At 35.2% G+C, this 24607-nt stretch overlaps 3 protein-coding genes across 6 annotated transcripts; all 3 read left to right on the top strand.

Annotated features, from left to right (window-relative positions):
• Positions 1-399: 399 nt before the first annotated feature.
• On the top strand, positions 400-8440 carry LOC142955773 (uncharacterized). 3 transcript variants are annotated; one of them, XM_076097104.1, is made up of 7 exons: positions 400-508; positions 2452-2805; positions 3249-3419; positions 3560-3664; positions 5751-5788; positions 5879-6040; positions 6716-8440. In XM_076097104.1, the coding sequence occupies exons 1-7, from the start codon at positions 469-471 to the stop codon at positions 6887-6889; spliced, it is 1044 nt and encodes a 347-aa protein (XP_075953219.1). In that variant the 5' UTR covers positions 400-468; the 3' UTR covers positions 6890-8440. The 3 variants fall into 3 exon arrangements, with proteins under 3 accessions (XP_075953219.1, XP_075953220.1, XP_075953218.1); XM_076097105.1 differs by lacking the exon at positions 400-508 and having other exon boundaries at positions 2255-2805; positions 3294-3419; XM_076097103.1 differs by lacking the exon at positions 400-508 and having other exon boundaries at positions 2255-2805.
• Positions 8441-8565: 125 nt separating this feature from the next.
• On the top strand, positions 8566-17112 carry LOC142955747 (uncharacterized). 2 transcript variants are annotated; one of them, XM_076097102.1, is made up of 8 exons: positions 8566-9173; positions 9502-10647; positions 11220-11567; positions 11950-12180; positions 12322-12426; positions 14428-14465; positions 14556-14717; positions 15393-17112. In XM_076097102.1, exons 2-8 carry the CDS (start codon positions 10608-10610, stop codon positions 15564-15566), a joined length of 1098 nt encoding a protein of 365 aa, XP_075953217.1. In that variant the 5' UTR covers positions 8566-9173; positions 9502-10607; the 3' UTR covers positions 15567-17112. The 2 variants fall into 2 exon arrangements, with proteins under 2 accessions (XP_075953217.1, XP_075953216.1); XM_076097101.1 differs by having other exon boundaries at positions 11217-11567.
• A 610-nt stretch (positions 17113-17722) lies between these two features.
• Positions 17723-23758, top strand: LOC142960603 (uncharacterized). The gene is made up of 8 exons (XM_076102515.1): positions 17723-17735; positions 18104-18250; positions 18438-18530; positions 21716-22069; positions 22451-22621; positions 22770-22862; positions 23004-23041; positions 23123-23758. The coding sequence occupies exons 1-8, from the start codon at positions 17723-17725 to the stop codon at positions 23198-23200; spliced, it is 987 nt and encodes a 328-aa protein (XP_075958630.1). The 3' UTR covers positions 23201-23758.
• Positions 23759-24607: the final 849 nt, after the last annotated feature.

Below are 24607 nucleotides of genomic sequence, written 5' to 3'. Positions count from 1 at the left end.
TTGTAATGGAGATGGTGTTCATTAACATTTTTGGACGTTCTTGGATTGCATTTAACAAAATACAAGAATTAAAAAGTTTGTTTATATCTAATGTTCAGAAACGCTCGATAGTAACACATATTTTAGCTTGGAGTTTGGTTTTGCTTTGCTAGTATACGGAACACAAAACCCTGCCGATGTCAAAAAAAAAAAAAAAAAAAATTACATATAACATTGGTTATTATTTTATAATAACTGGTATGTATATGATAGAAAAATAGCATCTTTCAGAACTTTAAGGCTCTGTAGATTATGTGAATATAGAGACAAGAAATCTACAATTAAAGTACAAAATATAATACAGTGGAAAAAATGCTCAATGAAGGGAGTAGAGTAAAGTAGAGAATGTGATGTGTTTGGAGGAGGGGCTCTATCATTTAGAGAAGTGAAGACTGAAGAGAGGCCGCGTTAACCATCAGAACCTCAAACATGGACGTTCGTCAGACTTTGATCTGCTTCTTCTTTTTCAGTGAGTACGCTGACTTTCTGTTTCTTTCATTCTGTTATTTTACGATGTTATTTCTTTCAGTCGGTCAGTTAAGCTTTGCAGTAGATGGGAAACAGTTTCTCATGAGTGAAGTGTGTTTCATCTCATCTCATATCGGTTCAACACATATTGTTGCTTTCTGTAGTTAAACAGGATGATCGGAGTTTGTATGAGTCACTCAAGAAGTACTAAGATCTTGAAATACTATAAATAACACTGTAGAAATATTCTGTTACAAATAAAAGCCATGCACTCACATTTTTACTTAAGTCAAAGTACTATATGTATCAAAATGTACTTAAAGTATCAGAGGTAAAAATAATAATAATAATAAATAATAATACATTTTATTTATAGAGCGCTTTTCAGAGTACTCAAAGACACTTTACATTAAAATCATCAAATATAAAAGTTATTCACTAAAACATGAAAATACTCTAATATGCTAATGTACTCATAATTCTGCATTGTAATTATTGATGCATTAATGTCTTCATCACTTTAATGTGTCAGCTGGTAGAGGTGCAGCTGATTTTGATTACTATGTACTGCTGCTTAGCTGATTTCCTCCTGGAGATCAATACAGCTTCATTATAATCTATAATAAAACATTATAATTGACATATTGATTACATTTTGTATTTTTAATCTAATTCTGCAGAGTAACTAAAGGTATGAAATAATTGTTGTGGCGTAGAAGCATAAAGTAGCAGAAAATAGAAATTAAGTACCTCAAAACTGCACGTACAGTACTTTGGTAAATGTACTTGGTTACTTTCCACTAGTCACCAGCCACCTAGTCACTTTGAAATGACATCATTAAAAGTACTGGTGACTTTAACAAAATAGACTTTAAATAAATAAAGAAATTAAAGGGTCAAACTCTTAAGTAACTCTGACTACAGCTGCAGATAGTTCAGTAGAAAACTAATCTTGGAAAACAAGCTGCATCCATTGGATGAGTTGGGATCAATTAAATCGATCGGCATGAAGTCTTTGTTTTCATTAATAATGTTCATTCAATAATATTTGTGCATCTAACAAATACTGTAAAATAAACGTGTGTTCAGAAAGAAGACAAAGCTCATTTTTGACTTTTATCATCTGTATCAGTTTGACTGTTGATTCGCACCAAACAGTCAACGTACCAACTGTACAGACGTTAGCTACAAGCTAGCTAGCAACAGACGCACTGTGTGTGTGTGTGTGTGTGTGTGTGTGTGTGAGTGTGTGTTCAGCACAGCCTCTTAATGAACTCAGCAGAGACTCCATCTCTCTCAGCAAAACAATGAAATAAAATTAACATTAATTACAGCAAACTGTCAAACTAATTCTCATGACCAACAAAAATAATCAACATAAATAAATATTACATCTCTGAGAAGGAGTAATAAGAATACACTTTTATGGTCTTAGCTCTTCTCCACAACTCAAACAATTAACTCAATATTTATCATATAAACCTTTGTGACTGGTAGCCTGTATTCTTTTATTTTCTTCTTTCAATTCTAAACTGGGTAATGAAGTGATATCTGTCATTGACTGGTCCACGTTTAGACATAAACAATACTATTTTTCAGAAAAAATATGTACGTTTTTTAATCTCGAAGACTATTAAAGTTTTTTTCTTGTATATTTGTGTTTATTTTTCTCGTAAATCTGCCACTTAAATCCAGAAAATATTTTTTCTCTCCTAAATGTATGACTTTGTTCTCTGAGTTTTTAATATTATTATTACCCCAAACTCTAATAATAATATTTTTCCTGCTTAGAATGCTTAAAATATTGGTTGAAAGAATCCAAATTAAATTATTGTTGTATTAAATTGTTACCCCTCAGTCACAGACTAGTTGAACTGGGTAGTTTATCTCAGTAGATGAAGGGAAGTCCAGATAATAACTGTTTATTGATCATCCTTTCAGCAGCACTGCGGGGCAGAAACACTGGTCTCATCAATGCAGAGATCATCAGCCGTACAGGAACTGAAGGAGAAAACATCACAGTTGCATGCACCTTCACTTTCTCTGGAATAAAGAAGATCTTCTGTAAGGAACCATGTGAAGAAGGAGACATTCTCATTGAAACAGAGGATGTCACAGCTCAGAGTGGCAGATACAGCATTACATATACAGAAGGAGCGTATCCATTACGGTCTACAGTTCTGTATGTGAGCATCACAAAGCTGACTAAGTCTGATGCAGGAAAGTACAGATGTGGTTTGCACAGATCTTTTAAACTCTATCGATCATACCAGGATATTGTTATCAGAGTTGAAGAAGGTGAGTTTCTACTGAGAGAATTAACTGTTCACTGACAGCTGCTGATGTTTCAAACACCTCGATGTGTTTAGTCTAATGATTATATTTAGAGCTGCATATTTTCATCATTGTAAAAACTGATGAATGCTCCTTTAAAACAAGAAGTTCAGCTGTAAAATATCTGATGAATTCAGCCCCTGCTGCCAGTGGACTACTATGAGTAAATACATTCAGGCATAATAACCCTTTGTCAAAAGAGAATACAGCTACACTACACTACAGCTGATTTGAATAGTGTTGCACCAAACACATTGATTACCTTCTGCATTTCTCTGTATGATTAGAAATACATTGATACATTCGCAGAGAATTGAAGTGAAATGTTACCACAGATTTCTTTGTTTCTGTATCATTAGTATCTGATTGTGTAGTTGTGTGTTCATTGTTTTCTTTTTGTTTCTCAGCTCCAATCTCTTCAAAACCAAACGTGACTCTTAAACCTCTTTCAGCATCGGTCCCATCAGCCTCCACACAGAATACAACACAGTTGAGCTCCAGTACAGGAAGCTACACACCTCCATCAGCCTCCCCTGAAGGTACCCAGCAGTCTCAAAGGGAACAGACATCAGCTGCAGGTTGGAACATTATTTGTTTAAAGTATTAATTTAATGATTTAAATATTTAGTTGATGTTATTATTAGCTTGACAGTTATGCAGACTTCTAGATATATTGCATAATAAAGTGTAAAAAAAACTTCTTCCTCTGCTCAAACAGCCACAGGTGTGCTGATGTATGTGGGTCTGTCTCTGGCCGTCATGATTGTCGTGTTATTAGCAGCTGTGGTGATATTCTGCAGGAAGAGGGCCAGTAAACCCAAAGGTGAGGAAACAGGAAACACACACACACACACACACACACACACACACACACACACACACACACACACACACACACACACATTTAGCTGATGAAGAAAAGCGCAGAAGGGACTTTCAGAAGTGTTTCAGACTATTTTCAATTGAAAGCTAAATCCTGCTAGATGTTCCTAGATTATGTCACACGCTATATAAGTGATATCATAAAATAACTATTCATATGCTGTATAAGATTTTATAAATGGTGTCAAACTGAACTTAATAGAATCAAATGAGCGTTATCATTTGCTATTTAAACTGCTATTATCTCATCAATATGCATCTGAAGTAACTTTTTGTAAAAGCTGTAGTGCAGGCTGTGTCATGAATACAGATGATCCAGACAGTAGAATAAACTCTTGTAAACATTATGAGAAAAAAAAAGAAGTCAAGTTAAATAATTTAGAACAAAAGCAAAAAATGAGTCTAAAGACAAACAACGTCTGTCAGTGGCTGGATGTTAGGTTCACATTAACAGGTCATTCAGGCTGATGGAGTGCAATCATTCTTAGTGGAAGAACATTTAAGATACCAAGGTTGCCATATAAGGACTGAAAAAACACAATTATACAATAATAACTTTCTTTCTCTAATTAATGAGCTGCAAAGTAGCATTAACAAATGGTCAAACTTGACCATAAACTTCTCTTTATTTTCAAAACTATAGCTCTAATTCCCCCAAAACATTATTTTTATTCATTCCTACTCACCCTTTAGTCCGGTCTAATTGAGTGAGAAGAACTCTTTTTCAAAATCCAAGAACAGAAAGAGGTCTTAAACTTCCAAATGTATTTTGCCTCTCAGATGTCTTATATATAGCATATTATTATATTATATATCATATTTACACAGCTGAAGAACCCTGGATAATTATGGGAAGCAAACAATTAAAGCCTCAAAACCTTTTGAAATCTCTGTTTATAAAACACAATATAAAATATTACTTCTTTATGAACTAAAGCACATTAGAATCAATGAACAATATTGGAAAAAAATACTAGGAGTGCAATTTAGTATCCCGAGGAACACAAAGATCCATCAATAAAGATCCAAAATCTGGAGCTCAACTGGAGCACTTAGACTACAAGGGGAGTTTAACACTTATCAGATATAATTATGCACAATAGTGTTCAATCATTTACAGAACTTCAGAATAAATTCACATTGACAAATATATATATGTTTAGATCAGGACCTTTGGAGGATGTTATCTTTAAAGAAGGAACAAAGAAACATTTCATTGGCAGAATATACAACATGCTGAAGGAACAGCACTTACTGCAAAAGTTGTACGATAAATGGAACAAAGATTTTAAACAACCCAACGCAAAATGAAAGAAATTCTTATATCTCACAGTATTACTGCAAATAAAAATCGACTCTGTCTCTCGCCCGTCTCTCCCGTGTGTGTGAATCTCACTCTAGTCGGAAAGTTTGTCAGAATACACATATTTGATTGGCTGAGTAGCATCACATGAGAATATTTACAACGCATTGGAGTGTTTCCCGGACCGCTGAACGAGTACCATAAAGGCTAGAACAGCTGCACGAGTAAATATTGAAACGCTCCGTCAAAATGAAATAATTATCAATTATCAATTGGTTATAGGTCTAGAGTCCGGATATTGCACCACGTTTCTACAGTAGCCCTGAAAGGACATACCAGCCACTGGTTCTATTGAGAGCCTTTGGCATTTCTATGTTACCGTAGTTCTCTGACACACATTCTCACCACTAGATGCCACTAAATCCTACACACTGCTCCTTTTTTGTCTTATATTAATGTATTTATTTTTATGTTCGCTGTATACTATCTTATACATCAAGGTATTATATAGGTTTGTTTGAAAGAGATTGAAAGCAAATATCATGGTGGAAAGAATAACATTAAATAAAGATAATCCTGGAAGCAAATAGAGCACAAAGGCGACTCTCTTCAAGAGGAGTGGACGTCTGCTCAAAACCTTTCTAGGATCCTTTTTTGCAAAGAAGACGTAAAATGCTTTTTTTAAAGTTGTCTCTTTGACCTGATATACTGAACTGCCTTTCAGAACCTCCTGTGGAAACTGAGTACGCTAATGACACAGAGGTGAGTTTGAGTACATCTGGGACATCACAGCATCCTTCATGTCTGTGAAACCTGATAATATTAATACGAACCCCTCTTCTCCTCCTTCAGGCCAACTGTGTGTACGAGGACATCAGAGAGGAGGACAGACGGAGCACATCTCCTCCTGTAGAAGTATCTACACTTTACACTTACGTCAAATACACCAAACCACATGCTGTCGAAACCTCAGACGAATACAGCTTGGTCACTGCAGCCACTTCTCAGAAGCCCGTAAGTTGCAACTGTGGGAGGATTTTAGGTTTTAGGCTTAGAAAACACATGAAGGCTACATCCACTAAAATAACTGGTCATGGTTACGATTTTCACACATTTCACAAAAGCGATTTCTCTGTCCCACACCCAAAGACGGCTTCTTCTTTTTGTTTTTAGCTTTTTAGATGTACAGTACATTTGCCTTTTTTGTTTTGATCCAGGTTTTGAGACGTGGTCTGAGACAAATGAAAATGTTATTTCAATGTACAGCAAAGGAAATATTTTTGCAGCGGCAGATTAGACAGAAGATTGTGAACAAGTCCTCATAAGAGGGGTTTGAATGAACTTTACATCAGTTTGTTTCAAATTTAAAAGAATTCCAAGTAACTTAACTTTGGCAAAAATATTAAGTTAAGTCAATAAAGCTGGAAAAGAAACTCCATCGGTCTATTTTTTTCATCAAGAGAGAAAAGAAACCTATTAGAAACAGGAACCAGGCCAGTTTCTGTTCATATCTAGAGCCTCACGCTTCCATTGATTCAAGGTACAAGTCCTCAGAGTGAAAGCTGCACTACAGACATTGAGTTCAATACATTTGAAGATAAAACCCTGTAAACGGTTTACATGATATGAGGAAGCACACACGCTAAGAGCCTAAGTGATGAACTTTTACCCCTCTTTGTTTTCTTGCAGATTGAAGATGCTTTGAGTAAACTAATCTACTCTGACGTAGATTTTGCAGACGGTCCAGCTGCCTCGCTCCACAGCGCCCCCTGTGGTAATGCAGATAACGTTATCTACTCCGTGCCGCGGGTAGAAGACACTTCACCTCCCCTGTACTCCATTGTTACTTCACATCAGCCGTAGCACAGACGCTGTCAACGCCACATTCTCCATCAGTGGCCAGCAGAGGAACACAGAGGGGTTTGAATGAGTAACGTTCACACCACAATCTGTTTCTATCATGTCAGACAACTGACGTTATTTTTAAACTGTTATATTTGTTAACTGTTAGTTTTACAGTGTGATTTAAAATGTGACACCTAACAGCAATGACTGCTGGGGAAAAAGTTAATATATTTAGGTTTGAGAAGATGAGATGTTTCTCTAAGCTGAAATTTATATATATATCTCAAAATACATTATATATATTGATATATATATATATATATATATATATATATACATACATATATCAAAATATATGTATATATATTAGTGCTGGGCAACGATTACAATTTTTAATCGCGATTAATCGCATGATTTTTCTGCGATTAATGACATTGTTATGCAAAATTCAATAATGAATTCAAAAGTAGTGTATTGCGCACTTTTATTTTAAAAGTACTGCTATATGAACAAAAGTGCAATAACATTTGGTTTGCAAACACATTAAACAAATAAGGTGCTTTTTAACAGCAGTATTCCCTTTACACAGTAGCAGTTATAATACAGTTATAATGATTCTGATAATAGATATTCAGCCGGTGTTCACAACTTTATTTTCATGTGTGTAATAGATGCAATTTGAAATATACTTCTTGAAAACTGCAAACATATCTACGTCATGTTTTTTAGTGTTTGTTATATTTTCAGTAGCGATAACTAAATGATAGGCGTATTATACATATTCCAAACAAAACAACTTTAAAAACTCTAAAAAAATAATTGAAATGAATCATTGCTTTTTTGCTTTTTTTGCTTTTATTGGTCAGACACATATGCAACGCTGATTACCGTAATATGTGTGGTATTTGTTATAAATGTACGTTGGTACATAGAGGGTGATAAGAAGCTGTACTTGGAGGGACTTAGGACCCAGGGGAATGTAGGTGAAGGAAACAGGAAGAGATGGAAGAGACGCCACACAAACAGCTGTTCACCGCTTGCTGCCTGGTGTTAGAAATGTGCTTAATAATAAAAAAAAATCTGCGTTAACGAGCGATAAAATAATTGTCGGCGTTAATTAATGAATGCGTTAACGCGATAATAACGCGTTAACTTGACCAGCACTAATACATATATATATCAATACATATCTATATCTATATATTTATATTGATATTGCAGTTAGACACTGTATTGTTCTGTATTTTTTAAAGTATAATTGGTTTTGCTTAGGGGATCTATTTGACATGAGAACAATGTCCTGTGAAAATATCTACCGTATTTTGATATTTAAGAAGTGGCTTTTGATTTTGTCATCTCACTGTTAATAATAACATGTGTTTCCTTACATTTTTGGTCAGAATGCTCGCTAAGGCCTTAACGTTATAGATATGGGAAGAAATTTCTTCATGGATTATACTGTACCATTTCTTACAGCATGATTTCTGTCACCCTCTTGTCATTCTTCATATAACACAAAGAAATCTGTTTTCTTTACAAAATTAAAACAAATGTGTTGTGTTTACAGAATTTTCTGGAATCCGTTGTCATTAGTTATTATTGTACTGGAGCACAAACACTCTTTATTTTTTTTCAACCTTTATTTTTTTATTGATAAGTATTTGTAGCTGGCAGATTTGTACAAGTTTTGACAAAAAAAAGACATAAATCTCAATAATATACAACAATTGTTATATGATGAGCAGCGCAGACACTATAATACATTTGTTCACTAAAATATGACAATGCCATTTTAAGTTGCAACCAAGTGTACCTTTAATGTAAAATAATTATACATAAACTTGCAGATAAAGGCATTGGAACTGTGATGTGTTTGGACGAGGGGCTCCTTCGTGTAAAGAAGCGAGTAGTTGGTGGTTTGCCTGTGAAGAAGAAAAAGAGGCGGCGTTAAACCATCAGATCCTCGAACATGAACAGCGTCAGACTTTGATCTGCTTCTTCTTCCTCGGTGAGTACATTCACTTTCTATTTTTCTTTTTTCTTTATTTGCAATATGTCAGATAAACTTTACAGCAGATAGTAAACGGTTCCTCATGAATGGGCTCTGTTTTGTCACATCTCATTTCAGTCCAACAACAGATGGTTGATTTCTGTGGTTAAACATGACCACAGAATAATGTTGATAGTTGGTATGAGTTACTTTAAAATGTAGTTCCTTACAAGTATAAGTTATCGCCTCAAAATATAAAACTAACTTTTTTTGTTTTAGCCGACCATCATATTGAGATCAGAGTTGAAGAAGGTGAGTTTCTACTGAGAGAATTAACTGTTCACTGACAGCGGCTGATGTTTCAAACACCTCGATGTGTTTCGTCTAACGATTATATTTAGAGCTGCATATTTTCATCATTGTAAAAACTGATGAATGCTCCTAAAACCAACAGTTCAACTGTAAAATATCTGATACATTCAGACTGTCCCACACTGCAGCTGATTTAAATATTTTTGCACCAAACACATTGATTACCTTCTGCATTAAACTGTGTGAGGAGAGTTTGAGTAAATATGGGATATTGAGCATTATTAATATTGAAACCACCTGATATTAACACAGACCTGTTCTCCTGCAGGCCAACCGAGTGTCTGAGGAGATCAGAGAGGAAGACGAAGAGAGCAGATCTCCTCCTTTAGAAATGTCTGCAGTTTAAACTTTCTTCTGAAGACAGTTCTCAGAAGCAAGTAAGATTAAATGTGGAAGGAATTTAGCTTTGGGTTCAGGACACAGTATCTTTACACTTCATCTGCTAAAACTAAGTCTAACAACTTCATTGTACGGCAGAGGAAATATTTTTGCAGTGGCAGAATACAGAACAAATTGTGGACATGTCCTCAAAAATATGGTCTTAAACAAACTTCACATCTTATGTTTTAGAGTAAGGTGGTGCCGTCTTAAGAAACAGGAACGAGGCCAGTTTGTGAAATATAACAAAGCCACAAGAGAGAAGTACAGATATGTAAACTCAAAAAGAGTGCTGCATCAAACATGTTTGATAAATTACATCATCCCTGCAGCACTCTAGCAGCCAGTCGCAGTCAGTGGTTGATACTGATATTCTGATTACTGTATATCTGCTGATATTTATTTTAAACATTAACACATAATATAAACAAACAGTTTTTAATTCAATCCTATCAATGTATTTCTAAAAGATTGTGGCCAATATATTAATAAATATATGCTGTATATTGATAAACTTGTAAGTGCTCTCTTAAGGACAAAGACTTTTGTTTCTATCTTACTACAAACATTCCTGGATTGCATTTAAGAAAATACAAGAATTAAAAAGTTTGTTTATTTCTAATGCTCAGAAACGCTCGATAGTAACATATATTTTAGCTTGGAGTTTGGTTTTGCTTTGCTAGTATACGGAACACAAAACCCTGCTGATATCTAAAACAAAGAAAAACATTGCATATAACGTTGGTTATTATTTTATAATAACTGGTATGTATATGATAGAAAAATAATATCTTTCAGAACTTTAAGGCTCTGTAGATTATGTGAATATAGAGACAAAAAAATCTTAATTAGTGTAAAAAATATAATACAGTGGAAAAAATGCACAAGGAAGGGAGTAGAGTAAAGTAGAGAATGTGATGTGTTTGGAGGAGGGGCTCTATCATTTAGAGAAGTGAAGACTGAAGAGAGGCCGCGTTAACCATCAGAACCTCAAACATGGACGTTCGTCAGACTTTGATCTGCTTCTTCTTTTTCAGTGAGTACGCTGACTTTCTGTTTCTTTCATTCTCTTATTTTACGATGTTATTTCTTTCAGTCGGTCAGTTAAGCTTTGCAGTAGATGGGAAACAGTTTCTCATGAGTGAAGTGTGTTTCATCACATCTCATATCTGTTCAACACATATTGTTGCTTTCTGTAGTTAAACAGGATGATCAGTTGGTATGAGTCACTCAGTGATGGAAGAAGAACTAAGATCTTGAAATACTATAAATAACACTGTAGAAATATTCCGTGACAAATAAAAGCCATGCACTCAAATTTTTACTTAAATAAAAGTACTATAAGTATTCAGAGGTAAAAGTACTCATTATGCAGAATGGCCTATTTCATGCTAATGTAGCTCATAATTCTGCATTTTAATTATTGATGCATTAATGTGTTCATCACTTTAATGTTGCAGCTGGTAGAGGTGCAGCTGATTTTGACTACTTGATGTACTGCGTGTAAATTATTACCCCTCAGTCACAGACTAGTTGAACTGGGTAGTTTATCTCAGTAGAGGAAGTGAAGTCTAGATAATAACTGTTTATTGATCATCCTTTCAGCAGCACTGCGGGGCAGAAACACTGGTCTCATCAATGCAGAGATCATCAGTACAGGAACTGAAGGAGGAAACATCACAGTTGGATGCATCTTCACTTTCTCTGGAAAAAGGAAGATCTTCTGTAAGGAACCATGTGAAGAACACATTCTCATTGAAACAGAGGATGTCACAGCTCAGAGGGGCAGATACAGCATTACATATACAGAAGGAGCGTATCCAGTACGGTCTACAGTTCTGTATGTGAGCATCACAAAGCTGACTAAGTCTGATGCAGGAAAGTACAGATGTGGTTTGCACAGATCTTTACCACTCCTATCACCATACTCAGAGATTGAGATCAGAGTTGAAGAAGGTGAGTTTCTACTGAGAGAATTAACTGTTCACTGACAGCTGCTGATGTTTCAAATACCTCGATGTGTTTAGTCTAACGATTATATTTAGAGCTGCATATTTTCATCATTGTAAAAACTGATGAATGCTTCTTTAAAACAAGAAGTTCAACTGTAAAATATCTGATGAATTCAGACTGTCCCACACTACAGCTGATTTGAATAGTGTTGCATCAAACACATTGATTACCTTCTGCATTTCTCTGTATGATTAGAAATGCATTGATACATTCACAGATAATTAGTGTTATTGAAGTGAAATGTTAACACAGATTTCTTTGTTTCTGTTTAATTAGTATCTGATTGTGTAGTTGTGTGTTCATTGTTTTTTTTTGTGTTTCTCAGCTCCAATCTCTTCAAAACCAAACGTGACTCTTAAACCTCTTTCAGCATCCGTCCCATCAGCCTCCACACAGAATACAACACAGTTGAGCTCCAGTACAGGAAGCTACACACCTTCATCAGCCTCCACACAGAATACAACACAGTTGAGCTCCAGTACAGGAAGCTACACACCTTCATCAGCCTCCCCTGAAGGTACCCAGCAGTCTCAAAGGGACCAGACACCAGCTGCAGGTTGGAACATTATTTGTTATAAAGTATTAATTTAATGATTTAAATATTTAGTTGATGTTATTATTAGCTTGACAGTTATGCAGACTTCCAGATATATTGCATAATAAAGTGTAAAACAAACTTGTTCCTCTGCTCAAACAGCCACAGGTGTGCTGATGTATGTGGGTCTGACTCTGGTCATCATGATTGTCGTGGTATTAGCAGCTGTGGTGATAATCTGCAGGAAGAGGGCCAGTGAATCCAAAGGTGAGGAAACAGGAAACACACACACACACACACACACACACACACACACACACACACACACACACACACACACACACATTTAGCTGATGAAGAAACGTGCAGAAGGGACTTTCAGAAGCGTTTCAGACTATTTTCAATTGAAAGCTAAATCCTGCTAGATGTTCCTAGATTATTTCATGTGATATATCAGTGATATCATAAAATAACTATTCATATACTGTATAAGATTTTATAAATGGTGTCAAACTGAACTTAATAGAATCAAATGAGCGTTATCATTTGCTATTTAAACTGCTATTATCTCATCAATATGCGTCTGAAGTAACTTTTTGTAAAAGCTGTAGTGTAGGCTGTGTCATGAATAGAGATGATCCAGACAGTAGAATAAACTCTTGTAAACATTATGAGAAAAAAAAGAAGTCAAGTTAAATAATTTAGAACAAAAGCAAAAAATGAGTCTAAAGACAAACAACGTCTGTCAGTGACTGGATGTTAGGTTCACATTAACAGGTCATTCAGGCTGATGGAGTGCAATCATTCTTAATGGAAGAACATAAAAGATACCAAGGTTGCCATATAAGGACTGCAAAAACACAATTATACAATAATAACTTTCTTTCTCTAATTAATGAGCTGCAAAGTAGCATTAACAAATGGTCAAACTTGACCATAAACTTCTCTTTATTTTCAAAACTAGAGCTCTAATTCCCCCAAAACATTATTTTTATTCATTCCTACTCACCCTTTAGTCCGGTCTAATTGAGTGAGAAGAACTCTTTTTCAAAATCCAAGAACAGAAAGAGGTCTAAAACTTCCAAATGTATTTTGCCTCTCAGATGTCTTATATATAGCGTATTATTATATTATATATTATATTTACACAGCTGAAGAACCCTGGATAATTATTGGAAGCAAACAATTAAAGCATCAAAACCTTTTGAAATCTCTGTTTATAAAACACAATATAAAATATTACTTCTTTATGAACTAAAGCACATTAGAATCAATGAACAACATTGAATAAAATACTAGGAGTGCAATTTAGTATCCCGAGGAACACAAAGATCCATCAATAAAGATCCAAAATCTGGAGCTCAACTGGAGCACTTAGACTACAAGGGGAGTTTAACACTTATCAGATATAATTATGCACAATAGTGTTCAATCATTTACAGAACTTCAGAATAAATTCACATTGACAAATATATATATGTTTAGATCAGGACCTTTGGAGGATGTTATCTTTAAAGAAGGAACAAAGAAACATTTCATTGGCAGAATATACAACATGCTGAAGGAACAGCACTTCCTGCAAAAGTTGTACGATAAATGGAACAAAGATTTTAAACAACCCAACGCAAAATGAAAGAAATTCTTATATCTCACAGTATTACTGCAAATAAAAATCTACTCTAAGGATTTATTGGCAGAAATGGAATATTATATTCATACCTTCATTTCATTTGTGAAACTAAGCGTCGTCGTGTTGTTGTTACCTTAGAATGAGCCGTTTATAGTTTCATAGGGAGTGGGTCCTTTTCACGGAATTCACCATATTGCACCACGTTTCTACAGTAGCCCTGAAAGGACATACCAACCACTGATTCTATTGAGAGCCTTTGGCATTTTTATGTTCCCTGAAGGCCACCGTAGTTCTCTGACACACATTCTCACCACTAGATGCCACTAGATCATACACACTGCTCCTTTTTTTTTCTTATATTAATGTATTTATTTTTATGTTAGCCCTATACTGTATACTATCTTATACATCAAGGTATTATATAGGTTTGTTTGAAAGAGATTGAAAGCAAATATCATGGTGGAAAGAATAACATTAAATAACGATAATCCTGCAAACAAATAGAGCACAAAGGCGACTCTCTTCAAGAGGAGTGGAGGTCTGCTCAAAACCTTTCCAGGATCCTTTTTTGTAAAGAAGACGTAAAATGCTTTTTTCAAAGTTGTCTCTTTGACCTGATATACTGAACTGCCTTTCAGAACCTCCTGTGGAAACTGAGTACGCTAATGACACAGAGGTGAGTTTGAGTACATCTGGGACATCACAGCATCCTTCATGTTTGTGAAACCTGCTAATATTAATACGAACCCCTCTTCTCCTCCTTCAGGCCAACCGTGTGTACGAGGACATCAGAGAGGAGGACAGACGGAGCACATCTCCTCCTGTAGAAGTATCTACACTTTACACTTACGTCAAATACGCCAAACCACATGCTGTCGAAACCTCAGATGAATACAGCTTGGCCACTGCAGCCACTTCTCAGAAGCCCGTAAGTTGCAACTGTGGGAGGATTTTAGGTTTTAGGCTTAGAAAACACATGAAGGCTACATCCACTAAAATAACTGGTCATGGTTACGATTTTCACACATTTCACAAAAGCGATTTCTCTGTCCCACACCCAAAGACGGCTTCTTCTTTTTGTTTTTTGCTTTTTAGATGTACAGTACATTTGCCTTTTTTGTTTTGATCCAGGTTTTGAGACGTGGTCTGAGACAAATGAAAATGTTATTTCAAAGTACAGCAAAGGAAATATTTTTGCAACGGCAGATTAGACAGAAGAATGTGAACAAGTCCTCATAAGAGGGGTTTGAATGAACTTTACATCAGTTTGTTTCAAATTTAAAAGAATTCCAAGTAACTTAACTTTGGTAAAAATATTAAGTTAAGTCAATAAAGCTGGAAAAGAAACTCCATCGGTCTATTTTTTTCATCAAGAGAGAAAAGAAACCTATTAGAAACAGGAACCAGGCCAGTTTCTGTTCATATCTAGAGCCTCACGCTTCCATTGATTCAAGGTACAAGTCCTCAGAGTGAAAGCTGCACTACAGACATTGAGTTCAATACATTTGGAGATAAAACCCTGTAAACGGTTTACATGATATGAGGAAGCACACATGCTAAGAGCCTAAGTGATGAACTTTGACCTCTCTTTGTTTTCTTGCAGATTGAAGATGCTTCGAGTAAACTAATCTACTCTGACGTAGATTTTGCAGACGGTCCAGCTGCCTCGCTCCACAGCGCCCCCTGTGGTAATGCAGATAACGTTATCTACTCCGTGCCGCGGGTAGAAGACACTTCACCTCCCCTGTACTCCATTGTTACTTCACATCAGCCGTAGCACAGACGCTGTCAACGCCACATTCTCCATCAGTGGCCAGCAGAGGAACACAGAGGGGTTTGAATGAGTAACGTTCACACCACAATCTGTTTCTATCATGTCAGACAACTGACGTTATTTTTAAACGGTTATATTTGTTAACTGTTAGTTTTACAGTGTGATTTAAAATGTGACACCTAACAGCAATGACTGCTGGGGAAAAAGTTAATATATTTAGGTTTGAGAAGATGAGATGTTTCTCTAAGCTGAAATTTATATATATATCTCAAAATACATTATATATATTGATATATATATATATATATATATATATATATATACATATATCAAAATATATGTATATATATATTAGTGCTGGGCAACGATTACAATTTTTAATCGCGATTAATCGCATGATTTTTCTGCGATTAATGACATTGTTATGCAAAATTCAATAATGAATTCAAAAGTAGTGTATTGCGCACTTTTATTTTAAAAGTACTGCTATATGAACAAAAGTGCAATAACATTTGGTTTGCAAACACATTAAACAAATAAGGTGCTTTTTAACAGCAGTATTCCCTTTACACAGTAGCAGTTATAATACAGTTATAATGATTCTGATAATAGATATTCAGCCGGTGTTCACAACTTTATTTTCATGTGTGTAATAGATGCAATTTGAAATATACTTCTTGAAAACTGCAAACATATCTACGTCATGTTTTTTAGTGTTTGTTATATTTTCAGTAGCGATAACTAAATGATAGGCGTATTATACATATTCCAAACAAAACAACTTTAAAAACTCAAAAAAAATAATTGAAATGAATCATTGCTTTTTTGCTTTTTTTGCTTTTATTGGTCAGACACATATGCAACGCTGATTACCGTAATATGTGTGGTATTTGTTATAAATGTACGTTGGTACATAGAGGGTGATAAGAAGCTGTACATGGAGGGACCCAGGGGAATGTAGGTGAAGGAAACAGGAAGAGATGGAAGAGACGCCACACAAACAGCTGTTCACCGCTTGCTGCCTGGTGTTAGAAATGTCCGCTTAATAATAAAAAAAAATCGGCGTTAACGAGCGATAAAATAATTGTCGGCGTTAATTAATGAATGCGTTAACGCGATAATAACGCGTTAACTTGACCAGCACTAATACATATATATATCAATACATATCTATATCTATATATTTATATTGATATTGCAGTTAGACACTGTATTGTTCTGTATTTTTTAAAGTATAATTGGTTTTGCTTAGGGGATCTATTTGACATGAGAACAATGTCCTGTGAAAATATCTACCGTATTTTGATATTTAAGAAGTGGCTTTTGATTTTGTCATCTCACTGTTAATAATAACATGTGTTTCCTTACATTTTTGGGCAGAATGCTCGCTAAGGCCTTAACGTTATAGATATGGGAAGAAATTTCTTCATGGATTATACTGTACCATTTCTTACAGCATGATTTCTGTCACCCTCTTGTCATTCTTCATATAACACAAAGAAATCTGTTTTCTTTACAAAATTAAAACAAATGTGTTGTGTTTACAGAATTTTCTGGAATCCATTGTCATTAGTTATTATTGTACTGGAGCACAAACACTCTTTATTTTTTTTCAACCTTTATTTTTTTATTGATAAGTATTTGTAGCTGGCAGATTTGTACAAGTTTTGACAAAAAAAAGACATAAATCTCAATAATATACAAAAATTGTTATATGATGAGCAGCGCAGACACTATAATACATTTGTTCACTAAAATATGACATTAATGCCATTTTAAGTTGCAACCAAGTGTACTTTTAATGTAAAATAATTATACATAAACTTGCAGATAAAGGCATTGGAACTGTGATGTGTTTGGACGAGGGGCTCCTTCGTGTAAAGAAGCGAGTAGTTGGTGGTTTGCCTGTGAAGAAGAAAAAGAGGCGGCGTTAAACCATCAGATCCTCGAACATGAACAGCGTCAGACTTTGATCTGCTTCTTCTTCCTCGGTGAGTACATTCACTTTCTATTTTTCTTTTTTCTTTATTTGCAATATGTCAGATAAACTTTACAGCAGATAGTAAACACTTCCTCATGAATGGGCTCTGTTTTGTCACATCTCATTTCAGTCCAACAACAGATGGTTGATTTCTGTGGTTAAACATGACCACAGAATAATGTTGATAGTTGGTATGAGTTACTTTAAAATGTAGTTCCTTACAAGTATAAGTTATCGCCTCAAAATATAAAACTAACTTTTTTTGTTTTAGCCGACCATCATACCAGGATATTGTTATCAGAGTTGAAGAAGGTGAGTTTCTACTGAGAGAATTAACTGTTCACTGACAGCGGCTGATGTTTCAAACACCTCGATGTGTTTAGTCTAACGATTATATTTAGAGCTGCATATTTTCATCATTGTAAAAACTGATGAATGCTCCTAAAACCAACAGTTCAACTGTAAAATATCTGATACATTCAGACTGTCCCACACTGCAGCTGATTTAAATATTTTTGCACCAAACACATTGAGTACCTTCTGCATTAAACTCTTTCAGCATCCGTCCCATCAGCCTCCACACAGAATACAACACAGTTGAGCTCCAGTACAGGAAGCTACACACCTTCATCAGCCTCCACACAGACTACAACACAGTTGAGCTCCAGTACAGGAAGCTACACACCTTCATCAGCCTCCCCTGAAGGTACCCAGCAGTCTCAAAAGGAACAGACACCAGCTGCAGGTTGGAACATTTTTTTGCTATAAAGTATTAATTTAATGATTTGAATATTTAGTTGATGTAATTATTAGCTTGACAGTTATGCAGACTTCCAGATATATTGCATAATAAAGTGTAAAACAAACTTATTCATCTGCTCAAACAACCACAGGTGTGCTGCTGTATGTGCGTCTGACTCTGGTCATCATGATCATCGTACTCTCAACGGCTGTGCTGATAATCTGCAGGAAGAGTGAACCCAAAGGTGAGGCTACAGGAAACGCACACACACACACACACAAATGGAACTGAACGTCTAAAACTTTTCACAGAAAAAAACACACACTGCCTGTCATGCCAGATGTGTAAGCAGTGGACCTAATCTTCTGAACCACATATTTTTCAGAACCTACTGTAGAAGCTGTGTACGCTAATATCACAGAGGTAAGTTTGAGTAAATATGGGATATTGAGCATTATTAATATTGAAACCACCTGATATTAACACAGACCTGTTCTCCTGCAGGCCAACCGGGTGTCTGAGGAGATCAGAGAGGAAGACGAAGAGAGCAGATCTCCTCCTTTAGAAATGTCTGCAGTTTAAACTTTCTACTGAAGACAGTTCTCAGAAGAAAGTAAGAATAAATGTGGAAGGAATTTAGCTTTGGGTTCAGGACACAGTATCTTTACACTTCATCTGCTAAAATAACGTGTAACAACTTCATTGTACAGCAGAGGAAATATTTTTGCAGTGGCAGAATACAGAACAGATTGTGGACATGTCCTCAAAAATGTGGTTTTAAACAAACTTCACATCTTATGTTTGAGAGTAAGGTGGTGCCGTCTTAAGAAACAGGAACGAGGCCAGTTTGTGAAATATAACAAAGCCACAAGAGAGAAGTACAGATATGTAGTTCAACACTAAGAAATAGATGGTTAACAGTTCACATGAAGCAGCATACATACTGAAATTATGCTCATGTGACAAACAGGCGAATAAACTAAAAAGAGTGCTTCATCAAACATGTTTGTTTAATAAATTACATCCTCCCTGCAGCACTCTGGCATGACACTCGCAGTCAGCGGTTGATACTGATGGCAATATTTTGGATTATAAAAATTCTGATTACCGTATATCTGCTGATATTTATTTTAAACATTAACACATAATATAAACAAACAGTTTTTAATTCAATCCTATCAATGTATTTCTAAAAGATTGTGGCCAATATATTAATAAATATATGCTGTATATTGATAAACTTGTCAGTGCTCTCTTATGGACAAAGACTTTTGTTTCTATCTTACTACAAACATTCCTGGATTGCATTTAAGAAAATACAAGAATTAAAAAGTTTGTTTATTTTTAATGCTCAGAAACGCTCGATAGTAACACATATTTTAGCTTGGAGTTTGGTTTTGCTTTGCTAGTATACGGAACACAAAACCCTGCTGATATCTAAAACAAAGAAAAACATTACATATAACGTTGGTTATTATTTTATAATAACTGGTATGTATATGATAGAAAAATAATATCTTTCAGAACTTTAAGGCTCTGTAGATTATGTGAATATAGAGACAAAAAAATCTTAATTAGTGTAAAAAATATAATACAGTGGAAAAAATGCACAAGGAAGGGAATAGAGTAAAGTAGAGAATGTGATGTGTTTGGAGGAGGGGCTCTATCATTTAGAGAAGTGAAGACTGATCTGCTTCTTCTTTTTCAGTGAGTACGCTGACTTTCTGTTTCTTTCATTCTCTTATTTTACGATGTTATTTCTTTCAGTCGGTCAGTTAAGCTTTGCAGTAGATGGGAAACAGTTTCTCATGAGTGAAGTGTGTTTCATCACATCTCATATCTGTTCAACACATATTGTTGCTTTCTGTAGTTAAACAGGATGATCAGTTAGTATGAGTCACTCAGTGATGGAAGAAGTAAGTACTAATACTAATACTATAAATAACACTGTGGAAATATTCCGTGACAAATAAAAGCCGTACACTCAAATTTTTACTGAAATAAAAGTACTATAAGTATTCAGAGGTAAAAGTACTCATTATGCAGAATGGCCTATTTCATGCTAATGTAGCTCATAATTCTGCATTTTAATTATTGATGCATTAATGTGTTCATCACTTTAATGTTGCAGCTGGTAGAGGTGCAGCTGATTTTGACTACTTGATGTACTGCTGCTTAGCTGATACAGTTTCATTATAATCTATAACAAAACATTATAATTGACATATTGATTATATTTTGTATTTTTACTTAGGATACTTCGGTAAATGTATTTAGTTACTTTCCACTAGTCACCAGCTAGTCACTTTGACATGTCATCATTAAAAGTACTGGTGACTTTAACAAAATAGACTTTAAATAAATAATTCAATTAAAGGGTCAAACTCTTAAGTAACTCTGACTACAGCTGCAGATAGTTCAGTTGAAAACTAATCTTGGAAAACAAGCTGCATCCATTGGATGAGTTGGGATCAATTAAATCGATCGGCATGAAGTCTTTGTCTTCATTAATAATGTTCATTCAATAATGTTTGTGCATCTAACAAATACTGTAAAGTAAACGTGTGTTCAGAAAGAAGACAAAGCTGATTTTTGACTTTTATCATCTGTATCAGTTTGACTGTTTGTGTTGATTCGCACCAAACAGTCAACGTACCAACTGTACAGACGTTAACTACAAGCTAGCTAGCAACAGACGTACTGTGTGTGTGTGTGTGTGTGTGTGTGAGTGTGAGTGTGTGTGTGTGTGTTCAGCTCAGCCTCTTAATGAACTCAGCAGAGACTCCATCTCTCTCAGCAAAACAATGAAATATAATTAACAGTAATTACAGCAAACTGTCTAACAAATTCTCATTAACAACAAAAATAATCAACATAAATAAATATTACATGTCTGAGAAGGAGTAATAAGTATACACTTTTATGGTCTTAGCTCTTCTCCACAACTCAAACAATTAACTCAATATTTATCATATAAACCTTTGTGACTGGTAGCCTGTTCTTTTCTTTTCTTCTTTCAATTCTAACCTGAGTAATGAAGTGATATCTTTCATTGAGTTGTCCACCTTTAGACATAAACAATACTATTTTTCAGAATTTATTTTCTTGTATATTTGTGTTTTCTTTCTCGTAAATCTGCCACTTTAATCTCAGAAAATCGTTTTTTCCTCCTAAATGAATGACTTTGTTCTCTGAGTCTTTTCTCTGAATATTACCCCAAACTCTGTAATAATATCACAGTGACCTTAAAACGCCGTCGTAAGAATGTTACACAGTTTTGATGCTTAAAATCTTGGTTGAAAGAATCCAAATTAAATTATTGTTGTATTAAATTATTACCCCTCAGTCACAGACTAGTTGAACTGGGTAGTTTATCTCAGTAGAGGAAGTGAAGTCCAGATAATAACTATTGATTGATCATCCTTTCAGCAGCACTGCGGGGCAGAAACACTGGTCTCATCAATGCAGAGATCATCAGGACAGGAACTGAAGGAGGAAACATCAGAGTTGGATGCACCTTCACTTTCTCTGCAAGAAAGAAGATCTTCTGTAAGGAACCATGTGAAGAAGGAGACATTCTCATTGAAACAGAGGATGTCACAGCTCAGAGGGGCAGATACAGCATTACATATACAGAAGGAGCGTATCCAGTACGGTCTACAGTTCTGTATGTGAGCATCACAAAGCTGACTAAGTCTGATGCAGGAAAGTACAGATGTGGTTTGCACAGATCTTTACCACTCCCATCATCATACCAGGATATTGAGATCAGAGTTGAAGAAGGTGAGTTTCTACTGAGAGAATTAACTGTTCACTGACAGCTGCTGATGTTTCAAATACTTCGATGTGTTTAGTCTAACGATTATATTTAGAGCTGCATATTTTCATCATTGTAAAAACTGATAAATGCTCCTTTAAAACCAGAAGTTCAACTCTAACATATCTGATGAATTCAGACTGTCCCACACTACAGCTGATTTGAATAGTGTTGCATCAAACACATTGATTACCTTCTGCATTTCTCTGTATGATTAGAAATACATTGATACATTCACAGATAATTAGTGTTATTGAAGTGAAATGTTACCACAGATTTCTTTGTATCTGTATCATTAGTATCTGATTGTGTAGTTGTGTGTTCATTGTTTTCTTTTTGTTTCTCAGCTCCAATCTCTTCAAAACCAAACGTGACTCTTAAACCTCTTTCAGCATCCGTCCCATCAGCCTCCACACAGAATACAACACAGTTGAGCTCCAGTACAGGAAGCTACACACCTTCATCAGCCTCCCCTGAAGGTACCCAGCAGTCTCAAAAGGAACAGACACCAGCTGCAGGTTGGAACATTTTTTTGCTATAAAGTATTAATTTAATGATTTGAATATTTAGTTGATGTAATTATTAGCTTGACAGTTATGCAGACTTCCAGATATATTGCATAATAAAGTGTAAAACAAACTTATTCATCTGCTCAAACAACCACAGGTGTGCTGCTGTATGTGCGTCTGACTCTGGTCATCATGATCATCGTACTCTCAACGGCTGTGCTGATAATCTGCAGGAAGAGTGAACCCAAAGGTGAGGCTACAGGAAACGCACACACACACACACACAAATGGAACTGAACGTCTAAAACTTTTCACAGAAAAAAACACACACTGCCTGTCATGCCAGATGTGTAAGCAGTGGACCTAATCTTCTGAACCACATATTTTTCAGAACCTACTGTAGAAGCTGTGTACGCTAATATCACAGAGGTAAGTTTGAGTAAATATGGGATATTGAGCATTATTAATATTGAAACCACCTGATATTAACACAGACCTGTTCTCCTGCAGGCCAACCGGGTGTCTGAGGAGATCAGAGAGGAAGACGAAGAGAGCAGAACTCCTCCTTTAGAAATGTCTGCAGTTTAAACTTTCTACTGAAGACAGTTCTCAGAAGAAAGTAAGAATAAATGTGGAAGGAATTTAGCTTTGGGTTGAGGACACAGTATCTTTACACTTCATCTGCTAAAATAACGTGTAACAACTTCATTGTACAGCAGAGGAAATCTGTGACAGAACAGATTGTGGACATGTCCTCAAAAATATGGTCTTAAACAAACTTCACATCTTATGTTTGAGAGTAAGGTGGTGCCGTCTTAAGAAACAGGAACCAGGCCAGTTTGGGAAATATAACAAAGCCACAAGAGAGAAGTACAGATATGTAAACTCAAAAAGAGTGCTGCATCAAACATGTTGTTTGATAAATTACATCATCCCTGCAGCACTCTAGCAGCCAGTCGCAGTCAGTGGTTGATACTGATGGCAATATTTTAGATTATAAAAATTGGGATTACTGTATATCTGCTGATATTTTTTTTAAACATTAACACATAATATAAACAAACAGTTTTTAGTACAATACTATCAATTTTGTAGTTACTGGACATTCTTGGATTGCATTTAACAAAATAAAAGACTCAAAAAGTTTGTTTATTTCTAATGTAAAATGCTCAATACATATCTTAGCTTAGAGCTTGGTTTTGCTTTATTTGTGTACAGAACACAAAACCCTGCTGGTGTCAAAAACAAAGAGAAAAATTATATTGTTTTTGGTTATTATTTTATAATAACTAGTATGCACATGATAGAAAAATAGCATCTTTCAGGACAAATATTACATTTATATTAATTATAATAATTATAATGCAGTTTTAGTTCAAAATATTTCCTCGCATTAGCTCACAACAATTGACTAGAAAAAAAAGATTTTACTGTGATGTTACACAACTTGATTTTCAAGAGTGTGCTGCATGATGCACCAGAGTGAATGGCAAACAGTGGCTGCATGGAAGGAAAGACAAATATATTATGAATACTACAACATGGTTTTGCAGCATTCAAATGTTGATTTAAAATTTGAATGTCAACGTAATGAATGAAGCCTCGAACTATTCAGTACAGCCTTTATTGGCTAATTCAAGCGTCAGTGTCAGTAACTGAACAAAAAGTGTCAGTATTATACATGTTTGTTTGCTACATTACGTCATCCCTGCAGCACTCTAGCAGCCAGTCACAGTGGTTGATACTGATGGTAATGTTTTAGATTGTAAAAATTCTGATTACCGTATATCTACTGATGTTCTATTTTTTTTAACATTAACACATAATATAAACAAACTGTTTTTAATTCAATCCTATCAATTCTGTGTGTATTTCTAAATAATTGTGACCAATATATTACTGAGTGAGACATTTTACTTGTCAGTGCTCTTTTGTGGACAAAATAAAAAATGTTCTATGTTACTACAAACATTTTTGGACGTTCCTGGATTGCAT

Source organism: Anarhichas minor, unplaced genomic scaffold, assembly GCF_050575085.1.
Source record: "Anarhichas minor isolate MPS153535 unplaced genomic scaffold, ASM5057508v1 ptg000003l, whole genome shotgun sequence".
In the NCBI taxonomy this organism is placed as follows: domain Eukaryota; kingdom Metazoa; phylum Chordata; class Actinopteri; order Perciformes; family Anarhichadidae; genus Anarhichas; species Anarhichas minor.
The sequence above is the reverse complement of the archived record's forward strand: the minus strand, read 5'-3'. Positions and strand labels throughout refer to the sequence as shown.